Source organism: Procambarus clarkii, chromosome 62 (genome assembly GCF_040958095.1).
Source record: "Procambarus clarkii isolate CNS0578487 chromosome 62, FALCON_Pclarkii_2.0, whole genome shotgun sequence".
NCBI classification, from domain to species: domain Eukaryota; kingdom Metazoa; phylum Arthropoda; class Malacostraca; order Decapoda; family Cambaridae; genus Procambarus; species Procambarus clarkii.
In genome coordinates this window covers 27,802,854-27,819,052 of record NC_091211.1, presented here as the reverse complement: position 1 = coordinate 27,819,052, position 16,199 = coordinate 27,802,854, and the positions used below count along the sequence as shown (strand labels likewise).

Genomic DNA, 16,199 nt, shown 5'->3' with positions numbered 1-16,199 from the left:
CGCTGCTATTTCTCCTTCTTATCTCTGATATAGACCAAAATACTAGTCACAGCTTCGTGTGACTAGTAAACTAAAATCAGCATGAATATTGCCACTGTAGAAGACACTGAAACATTACAGGCAGATATATATAAAGTACTCGATTTGGCAACTGAAAAAAACATGATGTTTAATGGTGATAGGTTCCAGGTACTGAGGTGTGGTGTAAACGAGGAACTTAAATGAAACACAGAGTACAGGACACAACCAGACCTACTCATAGAAGGAAAGCAACATGTAAAAGATCTGGGAATTATGATGTCTGACGACCTGACATTTAGTGAACATAACCGAGCAAATATAGCGGCGGCCAGGAACATGACAGGATGGATTATGAGAACGTTCACATCCAGAGACCCCACAGCAATGCTAACACTATTTAAATTACAGGTGCTGTCCCGTCTTGAGAATTGCTACTCACTCACTTCCCCTTTCAAGGCAGGAGAGATCTTTGAATTAGAGGGAATACAGAGAACATGTACGACACGTATAGTCACGATAAAACATCTAAATTGTTTAGACCGTTTCAAAGCTCTCAAAACGTACTCTCTGGAAACGAGACGAGAGAGTTATCAAATAATATATACATAGAAGATACTTGAGGGCCAGGTCCCAAATTTGCATAGTAGAATAACAACATACTGGAACGAAAGATACGGAAAACAATGCAGAACAGAACTATTGCGGGGTAAAGGTGCGATGGACGAAATCAGAGAACACTGAACATCAGAGGTCCACAGCTGTTCAACACTCTCCCAGCAAGCATTAGAAATATTGCCGGAACGAAGGTGGAAATGTTCAAGAGATATTTGGACAGGTTCTTACAAGAAGTGCCGGATCAACCAGGCTGTAGTGGATATGTGGGCCTGCGGGCCGCTCCAAGCAGCACCCTGATGGACCAAGGTCTCACAGGTCAAACCTGGCCTCGGGCCGGGCTCGGGGAATAGAACAACTCCCAGAACACACTCCAGGTATATCCAGGCAGGTCTTGTGTGGAGGAAGCCAGTGGCACTTGGACCTTCACCTGTCAAGGTCTTGAAAGGTTCGGGAAAGTCCACAAGAGCAGGATAGACTCAGGTAATGTTTAATGAGAACTACAACCATCCCGGGATACGCCATCTATTGTAGCCGTCTTCAGTCGATCACAAACCCCCATACAAACCAACACGAAGGGAAATATAGTCAACATACCCAGTGTCACCTAATGGGAGGCATTATAACTAGACGAACACAGCTGAGGACCTCTTCTTCCACGACCTACAGGCCACCTGCCACTTACCGCTCAGGGGCCAGATTCACGAAGCTACGCAAGCACTTACGACCGTGTACATCTTTCCTCAATCTTTGACGGCTTTGGTTACATTTATTAAACAGTTTACAAGCATGAAAACTTGCCACACAACTGTTGTTATTGTTATAAACAGCCTCCGGGTGCTTCGGAGCTCATTAACTGTTTAATAATTGTAAACAAAGCCGCCAAAGATTGAGAAAAGTTGTACAGTTCGAAAGTGCTTGCGTAACTGCTTCGTGAATCTGGCCCCAGGTCCTGACCTGCGTAAACAGGGTTACCTAATTACGAGCAGAAAGTGCTAAGCCACTCTGTACAGCACTTGGATGGGTGATGACGACGGCTCAAATTAACGGCCATCACCCACACAGTTTAACGGGGACCGAACGGCGAATCTGCAAGAAGTAAGGTCGTCGACCACCCCGCCAGCCGCAGGTACAAGTCTGGGGCGCTGGAGCAATGGTTATGGTGATATTGTCTGCTGGGGTCCCTAGCACTGACGCTAGGGGTCCCTAGCACTGACGCTAGGGGTCCCTAGCACTGACGCTAGGGGTCCCTAGCACTGACGCTAGGGGTCCCTAGCACTGACGCTAGGGGTCCCTAGCACTGACGCTAGGGGTCCCTAGCACTGACGCTAGGGGTCCCTAGCACTGACGCTAGGGGTCCCTAGCACTGACGCTAGGGACCCCAGCACTGACGATAGGGACCCCAGCACTGACGCTAGGGTCCCCCAGCACTGACGCTAGGGTCCCCCAGCACTGACGCTAGGGACCCCAGCACTGACGCTAGGGTCCCCCAGCACTGACGCTAGGGACCCCCAGCACTGACGCTAGGGACCCCCAGCACTGACGCTAGGGACCCCCAGCACTGACGCTAGGGACCCCCAGCACTGACGCTAGCGACCCCCAGCACTGACGCTAGGGACCCCCAGCACTGACGCTAGGGACCCCCAGCACTGACGCTAGGGACCCCAGCACTGACGCTAGGGACCCCAGCACTGACGCTAGGGACCCCAGCACTGACGCTAGGGTCCCCCAGCACTGACGCTAGGGTCCCCCAGCACTGACGCTAGGGTCCCCCAGCACTGACGCTAGGGTCCCCCAGCACTGACGCTAGGGTCCCCCAGCACTGACGCTAGGGTCCCCCAGCACTGACGCTAGGGTCCCCCAGCACTGACGCTAGGGTCCCCCAGCACTGGCGCTAGGGTCCCCCAGCACTGACGCTAGGGTCCCCCAGCACTGACGCTAGGGACCCCAGCACTGACGCTAGGGGTCCCTAGCACTGACGCTAGGGGACCCCCAGCACTGACGCTAGGGGACCCCCAGCACTGACGCTAGGGACCCCAGCACTAACGCAGCACCGTTGCTACTAGCGGGGGGAGACAGAGATGGCGGGGGCCGTTACCACGGTCCTTGGTACTCTTGACGTAGCCCGGGGCGCGGATGTAGCCCACTGCGCCGCTGGATCCCACTACTTTTTACCTCATGAGTCCCATATCCGCTGGTTACCCCCGCGCCCACTACACGTGTACCAGGTGTGTGGGCGTGATCAAGTGCCAGGTGTGTGGGCGTGGTCAAGTGCCAGGTGTGTGGGCGTGGTCAAGTGCCACGACCCAGGTCCAGCAGTGACAGTGACCCCAGGTCCAGCAGTGACAGTGACCCCAGGTCCAGCAGTGACAGTGACCCCCCAGGTCCAGTAGTGACAGTGACCCCCCCAGGTCCAGCAGTAACAGTGACCCCAGGTCCAGCAGTGACAGTGACCCCCCAGGTCCAGCAGTGACAGTGACCCCAGGTCCAGCAGTGACAGTGACCCCAGGTCCAGCAGTGACAGTGACCCCCCAGGTCCAGCAGTGACAGTGACCCCAGGTCCAGCAGTGACAGTGACCCCAGGTCCAGCAGTGACAGTGGCACAGGTCCAGCAGTGAGTGACCCCAGGTCCAGCAGTGACCCCAGGTCCAGCAGTGACAGTGACCCCCCAGGTCCAGCAGTAACAGTGACCCCAGGTCCAGCAGTGACAGTGACCCCCAGGTCCAGCAGTGAGTGACCCCAGGTCCAGCAGTGACCCCCAGGTCCAGCAGTGACAGTGACCCCAGGTCCAGCAGTGACAGTGACCCCAGGTCCAGCAGTGACAGTGACCCCCAGGTCCAGCAGTGACAGTGACCCCCAGGTCCAGCAGTAACAGTGACCCCCAGGTCCAGCAGTGACAGTGACCCCAGGTCGAGCAGTGACAGTGGCCCCCCAGGTCCAGCAGTGACAGTGACCCCAGGTCCAGCAGTGACAGTGACCCCAGGTCCAGCAGTGACAGTGGCCCCAGGTCCATCAGTGACGGTGACTCCCAGGTCCAGCAGTAAGTGACCCCCAGGTCCAGCAGTGAGTGACCCCCAGGTCCAGCAGTGACAGTGACCCCAGGTCCAGCAGTGACCCCAGTTCCAGCAGTGACAGTGACCCCAGTTCCAGCAGTGACAGTGACCCCAGTTCCAGCAGTGACAGTGACCCCAGGTCCAGCAGTGACAGTGACCCCCAGGTCCAGCAGTGACAGTGACTCCAGGTCCAGCAGTGACAGTGACCCCAGGTCCAGCAGTGACAGTGACCTCAGGTCCAGCAGTGACAGTGACCTCAGGTCCAGCAGTGACAGTGACCCCCAGGTCCAGCAGTGACAGTGACCCCAGGTCCAGCAGTGACAGTGACCCCAGGTCCAGCAGTAACAGTGACCCCAGGTCCAGCAGTGACCCCAGATCCAGCAGTGACCCCAGGTCCAGCAGTGACCCCAGGTCCAGCAGTGACCCCAGGTTCAGCAGTGATAGTGACCCCAGGTCCAGCAGTGATAGTGACCCCAGGTCCAGCAGTGATAGTGACCCCAGGTCCAGCAGTGATAGTGACCCCAGGTCCAGCAGTGATAGTGAACCCAGGTCCAGCAGTGACCCCAGGTCCAGTGATAGTGACCCCAGGTCCAGCAGTGATAGTGACCCCAGGTCCAGCAGTGACCCCAGGTCCAGCAGTGATAGTGACCCCAGGTCCAGCAGTGATAGTGACCCCAGGTCCAGCAGTGACCCCAGGTCCAGCAGTGACCCCAGGTCCAGCAGTGACCCCAGGTCCAGTGATAGTGACCCCAGGTCCAGCAGTGATAGTGACCCCAGGTCCAGCAGTGATAGTGACCCCAGGTCCAGCAGTGATAGTGACCCCAGGTCCAGCAGTGACCCCAGGTCCAGCAGTGATAGTGACCCCAGGTCCAGTGATAGTGACCCCAGGTCCAGCAGTGATAGTGACCCCAGGTCCAGCAGTGACCCCAGGTCCAGCAGTGACCCCAGGTCCAGTGATAGTGACCCCAGGTCCAGCAGTGATAGTGACCCCAGGTCCAGCAGTGATAGTGACCCCAGGTCCAGCAGTGACAGTGACCCCAGGTCCAGCAGTGACCCCAGGTCCAGCAGTGATAGTGACCCCAGGTCCAGCAGTGATAGTGACCCCAGGTCCAGCAGTGATAGTGACCCCAGGTCCAGTGATAGTGACCCCAGGTCCAGCAGTGATAGTGACCCCATGTCCAGCAGTGACCCCAGGTCCAGCAGTGATAGTGACCCCAGGTCCAGCAGTGATAGTGACCCCAGGTCCAGCAGTGATAGTGACCCCAGGTCCAGCAGTGATAGTGACCCCAGGTCCAGCAGTGATAGTGACCCCAGGTCCAGCAGTGATAGTGACCCCAGGTCCAGCAGTGATAGTGACCCCAGGTCCAGCAGTGATAGTGACCCCAGGTCCAGCAGTGACCCCAGGTCCAGCAGTGACCCCAGGTCCAGCAGTGATAGTGACCCCAGGTTCAGCAGTGACCCCAGGTCCAGTGATAGTGACCCCAGGTCCAGCAGTGATAGTGACCCCAGGTCCAGCAGTGATAGTGACCCCAGTTACGAGAAAGTCAGAAACGCGTGACGCTGGAAAAGGCAGTTGTTGGGGTGCAGGTGTTGACGCGAGTGTGGGAGAGGATGGGTGCAGGTGTTGGTGCAGGTGTTGACGGGAGTGTGGGAGAGGATGGGTGCAGGTGTTGGTGCAGGTGTTGACGGGAGTGTGGGAGAGGATGGGTGCAGGTGTTGGTGCAGGTGTTGACGGGAGTGTGGGAGAGGATGGGTGCAGGTGTTGGTGCAGGTGTTGACGGGAGTGTGGGAGAGGATGGGTGCAGGTGTTGGTGCAGGTGTTGACGGGAGTGTGGGAGAGGATGGGTGTGAGAGAGATCTGGCGGCCGTGGTGGTGATACGAGGTCATGGGGCGGCTGACCCACATATTGTAGCTCCAACACCCGCCCTCAACACCCGCCTGCAACACCCGCCTGCAACACCCGCCCTCAACACCCGCCCTCAACACACGCCCTCAACACCCGCCCTCAACACCCGCCCTCAACACCCGCCTGCAACACCCGCCTGCAACACCCGCCTGCAACACCCGCCCTCAACACCCGCCCGCAACACCCGCCCGCATCACCCGCCCTCAACACCCGCCCTCAACACCCGCCCGCATCACCCGCCCTCAACACCCGCCCTCAACACCCGCCTGCAACACCCACCCTCAACACCCGCCCGCATCACCCGCCCTCAACACCCGCCCTCAACACCCGCCCTCAACACCCGCATCACCCGCCCTCAACACCCGCCCGCATCACCCGCCCTCAACACCCGCATCACCCGCCCGCAACACCCGCCCTCATCACCCGCCCTCATCACCCGCCCTCATCACCCGCCTGCAACACCCGCCCTCAACACCCGCCTGCAACACCCGCCCTCAACACCCGCCCTCATCACCCGCCCTCATCACCCGCCCTCATCACCCGCCCTCATCACCCGCCCTCAACACCCGCCCTCAACACCCGCCCGCATCACCCGCCCGCATCACCCGCCCTCAACACCCGCCCTCAACACCCGCCAGCAACAGTGTCAGTTCTACTGCGCCTCGCTCAGGTCATATCGTGTAAAATCGCAACACCCGCGTGAGTGTTGCACGACACAACCGGTCACACACCTGCAGTAACACCACACAAACCCCCACACACCTGGAGTGCTGGTGGTAATGTCAGCAGTATCATTCCGTCTGCAGTATCATTCCCGGTAGGATAAGGAATGTAGAGAGAGAGAGAGAGAGAGAGAGAGAGAGAGAGAGAGAGAGAGAGAGAGAGAGAGAGAGAGAGAGAGAGAGAGAGAGAGAGAGAGAGAGAGAGAGAGAGAGAGAGAGAGAGAGAGAGAGAGAGAGAGAGAGAGAGAGAGAGAGAGAGAGAGAGAGAGAGAGAGAGAGAGAGAGAGAGAGAGAGAGAGAGAGAGAGAGAAGACACCGTTGGAACAAAGCATCCAGCGGTGCTCCGGGACCACCTTGGAAGGAGAGAGAGAGAGAGCAGAGCGTGAAGCACAGAGGTGACGGTGGGGGTTAGTGGGGGGCCGGGGAGGGCCCCACACCCCTCCTCCACACGGCTCTTCCTCATAGTAATACGACTCCATTCTTCCTTCCCCCCTCCCACACACACACACAGACCTGGATACACCTTTGTTTACACCTGAATACAGCAGGTGTAGGTGAATACACCTTCCAGAACACACCTGGAAGCGCCAGGGACAGGATTGGTCAAGCATCTACCCATCAACAAGTACGGAACATGTACATCTTTTAACAATCATGGCGGGTTTGTTTACATTTATAAATGTCAATTTGATTGTTAAGTTTCCATGTTAAGGAACTTGGAAACACCCCACACTGGTCCCCCACACCATGACACCCCACACTGGTCCCCCACACTGGTCCCCCACACCATGACACCCCACACTGGTCCCCCACACTGGTCCCCCACACCATGACACCCCACACTGGTCCCCCACACCATGACACCCCACACTGGTCCCCCACACCATGACACCCCACACTGGTCCCCCACACTGGTCCCTCACACCATGACACCCCACACTGGTCCCTCACACTGGTCCCCCACACCATGACACCCCACACTGGTCCCCCACACCATGACACCCCACACTGGTCCCTCACACTGGTCCCCCACACTGGTCCCTCACACTGGTCCCCCACACTGGCCCCCCACACTGGTCCCTCACACTGGTCCCCCACACTGGTCCCCCACACCATGACACCCCACACTGGTCCCCCACACCATGACACCCCACACTGGTCCCCCACACTGGTCCCCCACACCATGACACCCCACACTGGTCCCCCACACCATGACACCCCACACTGGTCCCCCACACTGGTCCCCCACACTGGTCCCTCACACCATGACACCCCACACTGGTCCCCCACACTAGTCCCCCACACTGGTCCCCCACACCATGACACCCCACACTGGTCCCCCACACTGGTCCCCCACACCATGACACCCCACACTGGTCCCCCACACTGGTCCCCCACACCATGACACCCCACACTGGTCCCCCACACCATGACACCCCACACTGGTCCCCCACACTGGTCCCTCACACCATGACACCCCACACTGGTCCCCCACACTGGTCCCCCAACCATGACACCCCACACTGGTCCCCCACACCATGACACCCCACACTGGTCCCCCACACCATGACACCCCACACTGGTCCCCCACACTGGTCCCCCACACCATGACACCCCACACTGGTCCCCCACACTGGTCCCCCACACCATGACACCCCACACTGGTCCCCCACACCATGACACCCCACACTGGTCCCCCACACCATGACACCCCACACTGGTCCCCCACACCATGACACCCCACACTGGTCCCCCACACTGGTCCCCCACACCATGACACCCCACACTGGTCCCCCACACTGGTCCCCCACACTGGTCCCCCACACCATGACACCCCACACTGGTCCCCCACACCATGACACCCCACACTGGTCCCCCACACCATGACACCCCACACTGGTCCCCCACACCATGACACCCCACACTGGTCCCCCACACCATGACACCCCACACTGGTCCCCCACACTGGTCCCCCACACTGGTCCCCCACACCATGACACCCCACACCATGACACCCCACACTGGTCCCCCACACCATGACACCCCACACCATGACACCCCACACTGGTCCCCCACACTGGTCCCCCACACCATGACACCCCACACTGGTCCCCCACACTGGTCCCCCACACCATGACACCCCACACTGGTCCCCCACACTGGTCCCCCACACCATGACACCCCACACTGGTCCCCCACACCATGACACCCCACACTGGTCCCCCACACTGGTCCCCCACACTGGTCCCCCACACCATGACACCCCACACTGGTCCCCCACACTGGTCCCCCACACTGGTCCCCCACACCATGACACCCCACACCATGACACCCCACACTGGTACCCCACACCATGACACCCCACACTGGTCCCCCACACCATGACACCCCACACTGGTCCCCCACACCATGACACCCCACACTGGTCCCCCACACTGGCCCCCCACACCATGACACCCCACACTGGTCCCCCACACCATGACACCCCACACTGGTCCCCCACACCATGACACCCCACACTGGTCCCCCACACCATGACACCCCACACTGGTCCCCCACACTGGTCCCTCACACCATGACACCCCACACTGGTCCCCCACACTGGTCCCCCACACTGGTCCCTCACACCATGACACCCCACACTGGTCCCTCACACCATGACACCCCACACTGGTCCCCCACACTGGTCCCCCCACACTGGTCCCTCACACCATGACACCCCACACTGGTCCCCCACACCATGACACCCCACACTGGTTCCCCACACTGGTCCCTCACACCATGACACCCCACACTGGTCCCCCACACTGGTCCCTCACACCATGACACCCCACACTGGTCCCCCACACTGGTCCCTCACACCATGACACCCCACACTGGTCCCCCACACTGGTCCCCACACTGGTCCCCCACACTGGTCCCCCACACTGGTCCCCCACACTGGTCCCTCACACCATGACACCCCACACTGGTCCCCCACACTGGTCCCTCACACCATGACACCCCACACTGGTCCCCCACACTGGTCCCCACACTGGTCCCCCACACTGGTCCCCCACACTGGTCCCCCACACTGGTCCCTCACACCATGACACCCCACACTGGTCCCCCACACTGGTCCCCCACACTGGTCCCTCACACCATGACACCCCACACTGGTCCCCCACACTGGTCCCTCACACCATGACACCCCACACTGGTCCCCCACACTGGTCCCTCACACCATGACACCCCACACTGGTCCCTCACACTGGTCCCTCACACTGGTCCCCCACACTGGTCCCTCACACCATGACACCCCACACTGGCCCCCACACTGGTCCCTCACACTGGTCCCCCACACTGGTCCCCCACACTGGTCCCTCACACCATGACACCCCACACTGGTCCCCCACACTGGTCCCCCACACTGGTCCCTCACACCATGACACCCCACACTGGTCCCCCACACTGGTCCCCCACACTGGTCCCTCACACCATAACACCCCACACTGGTCCCCCACACTGGTCCCTCACACCATGACACCCCACACTGGTCCCCCACACCATGACACCCCACACTGGTCCCCCACACTGGTCCCTCACACTGGTCCCCCACACTGGCCCCCCACACTGGCCCCCCACACTGGTCCCTCACACTGGTCCCCCACACTGACCCCCCACACCATGACACCCCACACTGGTCCCCCACACTGGTCCCCCACACTGGTCCCCCACACTGACCCCCCACACCATGACACCCCACACTGGTCCCCCCACACTGGTCCCTCACACTGGTCCCTCACACTGGTCCCCCACACTGACCCCCCACACCATGACACCCCACACTTGTCCCCCACACTGACCCCCCACACCATGACACCCCACACTGGTCCCCCACACCATGACACCCCACACTGGTCCCCCACACCATGACACCCCACACTGGTCCCCCACACTGGTCCCCCACACTGACCCCTCACACCATGACACCCCACACTGGTCCCCCACACTGGTCCCCCACACCATGACACCCCACACTGGTCCCCCACACCATGACACCCACACTGGTCCCCCACACTGGTCCCCCACACCATGACACCCCACACTGGTCCCCCACACCATGACACCCCACACTGGTCCCCCACACCATGACACCCCACACTGGTCCCCCACACCATGACACCCCACACTGGTCCCCCACACTGGTCCCCCACACCATGACACCCCACACTGGTCCCCCACACCATGACACCCCGCACTGGTCCCCCACACTGGTCCCCCACACTGGTCCCCCACACTGGTCCCCCACACCATGACACCCCACACTGGTCCCCCACACTGGTCCCCCACACTGACCCCTCACACCATGACACCCCACACTGGTCCCCCACACCATGACACCCCACACTGGTCCCCCACACTGGTTCCCCACATCATGTCACCCCACACTGGTCCCCCACACCATGACACCCCACACCATGACACCCCACACTGGTCCCCCACACCATGACACCCCACACTGGTCCCCCACACCATGACACCCCACACTGGTCCCCCACACCATGACACCCCACACTGGTCCCCCACACCATGACACCCCACACTGGTCCCCCACACTGGTCCCCCACACCATGACACCCCACACTGGTCCCCCACACCATGACACCCCACACTGGTCCCCCACACTGGTCCCCCACACCATGACACCCCACACTGGTCCCCCACACTGGTCCCCCACACTGACCCCCACACTGGTCCCCCACACTGGTCCCCCACACCATGACACCCCACACCATGACACCCCACACTGGTCCCCCACTCTGGTCCCCCACACTGGTCCCCCACACTGGTCCCCCACACCATGACACCCCACACTGGTCCCCCACACTGGTCCCCCACACTGGTCCCCCACACTGACCCCCCACACTGGTCCCCCACACTGGTCCCCCACACCATGACACCCCACACCATGACACCCCACACTGGTCCCCCACTCTGGTCCCCCACACTGGTCCCCCACACTGGTCCCCCACACCATGACACCCCACACTGGTCCCCCACACTGGTCCCTCACACCATGACACCCCACACTGGTCCCCCACACTGGTCCCCCACACCATGACACCCCACACTGGTCCCCCACACTGGTCCCCCACACCATGACACCCCACACTGGTCCCCCACACTGGTCCCCCACACCATGACACCCCACACTGGTCCCCCACACTGGTCCCCCACACCATGACACCCCACACTGGTCCCCCACACTGGTCCCCCACACTGGTCCCCCACACCATGACACCCCACACTGGTCCCCCACACTGGCCCCCACACTGGTCCCCCACACCATGACACCCCACACTGGTCCCCCACACTGGCCCTCCACACTGGTCCCCCACACTGGTCCCCACACTGGTCCCCCACACCATGACACCCCACACTGGCCCCCCACACTGGTCCCCCCACACTGGTCCCCCACACTGGTCCCCTCACACCATGACACCCCACACTGGTCCCCCACACTGGTCCCTCACACTGGTCCCCCACACTGGTCCCCCACACCATGACACCCCACACTGGTCCCTCACACCATGACACCCCACACTGGTCCCCCACACCATGACACCCCACACTGGTCCCCCACACTGGTCCCCTCACACTGGTCCCCCACACCATGACACCCCACACTGGTCCCTCACACCATGACACCCCACACTGGTCCCCCACACTGGTCCCCCACACCATGACACCCCACACTGGTCCCTCACACCATGACACCCCACACTGGTCCCCCACACCCTGACACCCCACACTGGTCCCCCACACTGGTCCCCTCACACCATGACACCCCACACTGGTCCCCCACACTGGTCCCCCACACTGGTCCCCCACACCATGACACCCCACACTGGTCCCCCACACCATGACACCCCACACTGGTCCCCCACACTGACCCCCACACTGGCCCCCCACACTGGTCCCCCACACCATGACACCCCACACTGGTCCCCCACACTGGTCCCCCACACCATGACACCCCACACTAGCCCCCCACACTGGCCCCCCACACTGGTCCCCCCACACTGGTCCCCCACACCATGACACCCCACACTGGCCCTCCACACTGGTCCCCCACACTGGTCCCCCACACTGGTCCCCCACACTGGTCCCCCACACCATGACACCCCACACTGGTCCCCCACACTGGTCCCCCACACCATGACACCCCACACTGGTCCCCCACACCATGACACCCCACACTGGTCCCCCACACCCTGACACCCCACACTGGTCCCCCACACTGGTCCCCTCACACCATGACACCCCACACTGGTCCCCCACACTGGTCCCCCACACTGGTCCCCCACACCATGACACCCCACACTGGTCCCCCACACCATGACACCCCACACTGGTCCCCCACACTGACCCCCACACTGGCCCCCCACACTGGTCCCCCACACCATGACACCCCACACTGGTCCCCCACACTGGTCCCCCACACTGGTCCCCCACACCATGACACCCCACACTAGCCCCCCACACTGGCCCCCCACACTGGTCCCCCACACCATGACACCCCACACTGGCCCTCCACACTGGTCCCCCACACTGGTCCCCCACACTGGTCCCCCACACTGGTCCCCCACACCATGACACCCCACACTGGCCCCCCACACTGGCCCCCCACACTGGTCCCCCCACACTGGTCCCCCCACACTGGTCCCCCACACTGGTCCCCCACACTGGTCCCCCACACTGGTCCCCCACACCATGACACCCCACACTGGTCCCCCACACTGACCCCCCACACTGGTCCCCCACACCATGACACCCCACACTGGTCCCCCCACACTGGTCCCCCACACCATGACACCCCACACTGGTCCCCCCACACTGGTCCCCCACACCATGACACCCCACACTGGTCCCCCACACTGGTCCCCCACACTGCTCCCCCACACCATGACACCCCACACTGGTCCCCCCACACTGGTCCCCCACACTGGTCCCCCACACTGGCCCCCCACACTGGCCCCCCACACTGGTCCCCCACACCATGACACCCCACACTGGTCCCCCACATTGGCCCCCCACACTGGTCCCCCACACTGGTCCCCCACACCATGACACCCCACACTGGTCCCCCACACCATGACACCCCACACTGGTCCCCCACATTGGCCCCCCACACTGGTTCCCCACACCATGACACCCCACACTGGTCCCCCACACCATGACACCCCACACTGGTCCCCCACACTGGTCCCCCACACCATGACACCCCACACTGGTCCCCCACACTGGTCCCCCACACCATGACACCCCACACTGGTCCCCCACACTGGTCCCTCACACCATGACACCCCACACTGGTCCCCCACACTGGTCCCCCACACCATGACACCCCACACTGGTCCCCCACACTGGTCCCCCCACACCATGACACCCCACACTGGTCCCCCACACTGGTCCCTCACACTGGTCCCCCACACCATGACACCCCACACTGGTCCCCCACACTGGTCCCCCACACCATGACACCCCACACTGGTCCCCCACACCATGACACCCCACACTGGCCCCCCACACTGGTCCCCCACACTGGTCCCCCACACTGGTCCCCCACACTGGTCCCCTCACACCATGACACCCCACACTGGTCCCTTACACTGGTCCCTCACACTGGTCCCCCACACTGGTCCCCCACACCATGACACCCCACACTGGTCCCTCACACCATGACACCCCACACTGGTCCCCCACACTGGTCCCCCACACCATGACACCCCACACTGGTCCCCCACACTGGTCCCCTCACACTGGTCCCCCACACCATGACACCCCACACTGGTCCCTCACACCATGACACCCCACACTGGTCCCCCACACTGGTCCCTCACACCATGACACCCCACACTGGTCCCCCACACCATGACACCCCACACTGGTCCCCCACACTGGTCCCCTCACACCATGACACCCCACACTGGTCCCCCACACTGGTCCCCTCACACCATGACACCCCACACTGGTCCCCCACACTGGTCCCCCACACTGGTCCCCCACACCATGACACCCCACACTGGTCCCCCACACCATGACACCCCACACTGGTCCCCCACACTGACCCCCACACTGGCCCCCCACACTGGTCCTCCACACCATGACACCCCACACTGGTCCCCCACACTGGTCCCCCACACTGGTCCCCCACACCATGACACCTCACACTGGCCCCCCACACTGGCCCCCCACACTGGTCCCCCCACACTGGTCCCCCACACCATGACACCCCACACTGGCCCTCCACACTGGTCCCCCACACTGGTCCCCCACACTGGTCCCCCACACTGGTCCCCCACACCATGACACCCCACACTGGCCCCCCACACTGGCCCCTCACACTGGTCCCCCCACACTGGTCCCCCACACTGGTCCCCCACACTGGTCCCCCACACTGGTCCCCCACACCATGACACCCCACACTGGTCCCCCACACTGACCCCCCACACTGGTCCCCCACACCATGACACCCCACACTGGCCCCCCACACTGCTCCCCCACACCATGACACCCCAGACTGGTCCCCCCACACTGGTCCCCCACACTGCTCCCCCACACCATGACACCCCACACTGGTCCCCCCACACTGGTCCCCCACACTGGTCCCCCACACTGGCCCCCCACACTGGCCCCCCACACTGGTCCCCCACATTGGCCCCCCACACTGGTTCCCCACACCATGACACCCCACACTGGTCCCCCACACCATGACACCCCACACTGGTCCCCCACACTGGTCCCCCACACCATGACACCCCACACTGGTCCCCCACATTGGCCCCCCACACTGGTCCCCCACACCATGACACCCCACACTGGTCCCCCACACCATGACACCCCACACTGGTCCCTCACACTGGTCCCCCACACTGGTCCCCCACACTGGTCCCCCACACAATACCGTTGAGGCCAAACACAGGGGAGGGCGCAGGAGCCCGTGACGCCCCCCACCTCGACCCCCGACCCGGGAAAGTCAACGACACCTCCGGTGGCGGCCAGATGGAGCAGCTGGCGCCTCAAGGTCACTCACAAGGTGTAGCTTCCTGGCACGGCCACACGCAGGTCCTGGCGGCCGAGCGGCCACCGCTCGCGGCTAACAGTCCTCTGACCACGGGTAACGTTCCCAGTCCAGGCAGAAACAAATGGCCAACGTTTCTTTTGCCTAATGCCCATGTTCACCTAGCAGTAAATATAGTAAAAAAAGATAATTCTAACCGCGTTTTCGGCTCACTTCGCCTTCATCAGAACATTTTAGAATGATTCTAAAATGCTCTGATGAATGGACTTGAGTTAGATCTAATTTGCTGGAGGCCCTCGAGGCTGAGCCGCAGCTCCTTGTGAGCTACATGATAAAGATGAAGACAGTTCCGTGGAGGCGCTGAGCCAAGCACCACCATCAGGGAACCACCCTGGCCATTGGAGCCCTCCGCCGTAATTGGCCGTGGTCGCCAACCACCTGGTGATGGGCGGAACAGGAGCAGCGGGGCATGTCCCGTCTCGAGGTCACAACGCTCTTAAGAGCGATGCTCTTACTGGTAGGGAAGGTGCACTTAGACCTTGCCGACGGTGCTGGCGGCATTCAGACCTTGTCCCCCGTCACATCTGTAATTGTCCCCGTGTTTACCCGCCATTAACGACTTAACCATGCGCAAACTATCAACTTAAATGTACACGTATATAATATTTATGTCTGAGAAGAAATTATGATGAGAGAGGCAAGAGTTCGCTCGACCACTCTTGGGAGCACGCCCATGTCTAGGTCCAGGAGGAACTAGACCGGGCCGCGGGGACGTTGAGCCCCGAAATCAAGTTAAAGTAGACCTACAGGTGATCCA

General features: G+C 61.5%; 3 protein-coding genes across 3 annotated transcripts in view; 2 read left to right on the top strand and 1 right to left on the bottom strand.

Moving 5' to 3' along the window:
- Nucleotides 1-16,199, bottom strand: part of LOC123766393 (uncharacterized) — a 192,007-nt gene that overhangs the window by 123,829 nt on the left and 51,979 nt on the right. The window lies entirely within an intron of this gene.
- On the top strand, nt 2,715-5,244 carry LOC123766677 (clumping factor A-like). Its single transcript, XM_069308551.1, has 2 exons — nt 2,715-2,911; nt 3,972-5,244. The coding sequence occupies exons 1-2, from the start codon at nt 2,715-2,717 to the stop codon at nt 5,242-5,244; spliced, it is 1,470 nt and encodes a 489-aa protein (XP_069164652.1).
- On the top strand, nt 5,482-6,333 carry LOC138354375 (PGC-1 and ERR-induced regulator in muscle protein 1-like). The gene has a single exon (XM_069308550.1). The coding sequence runs from the start codon at nt 5,482-5,484 to the stop codon at nt 6,331-6,333; it is 852 nt and encodes a 283-aa protein (XP_069164651.1).

What these genes read in the sequence shown, in the direction of transcription:
- LOC123766677 (XM_069308551.1), top strand. Translation starts at nt 2,715, where the DNA reads ATGGCGGGGGCCGTTACCACGGTCCTTGGTACTCTTGACGTAGCCCGG. An exon ending in TGGGCGTGGTCAAGTGCCAG is followed by an intron (nt 2,912 to 3,971) that starts GTGTGTGGGCGT and finishes AGTGACCCCCAG; the next exon opens with GTCCAGCAGTGACAGTGACC.
- LOC138354375 (XM_069308550.1), top strand. Translation starts at nt 5,482, where the DNA reads ATGGGTGCAGGTGTTGGTGCAGGTGTTGACGGGAGTGTGGGAGAGGAT.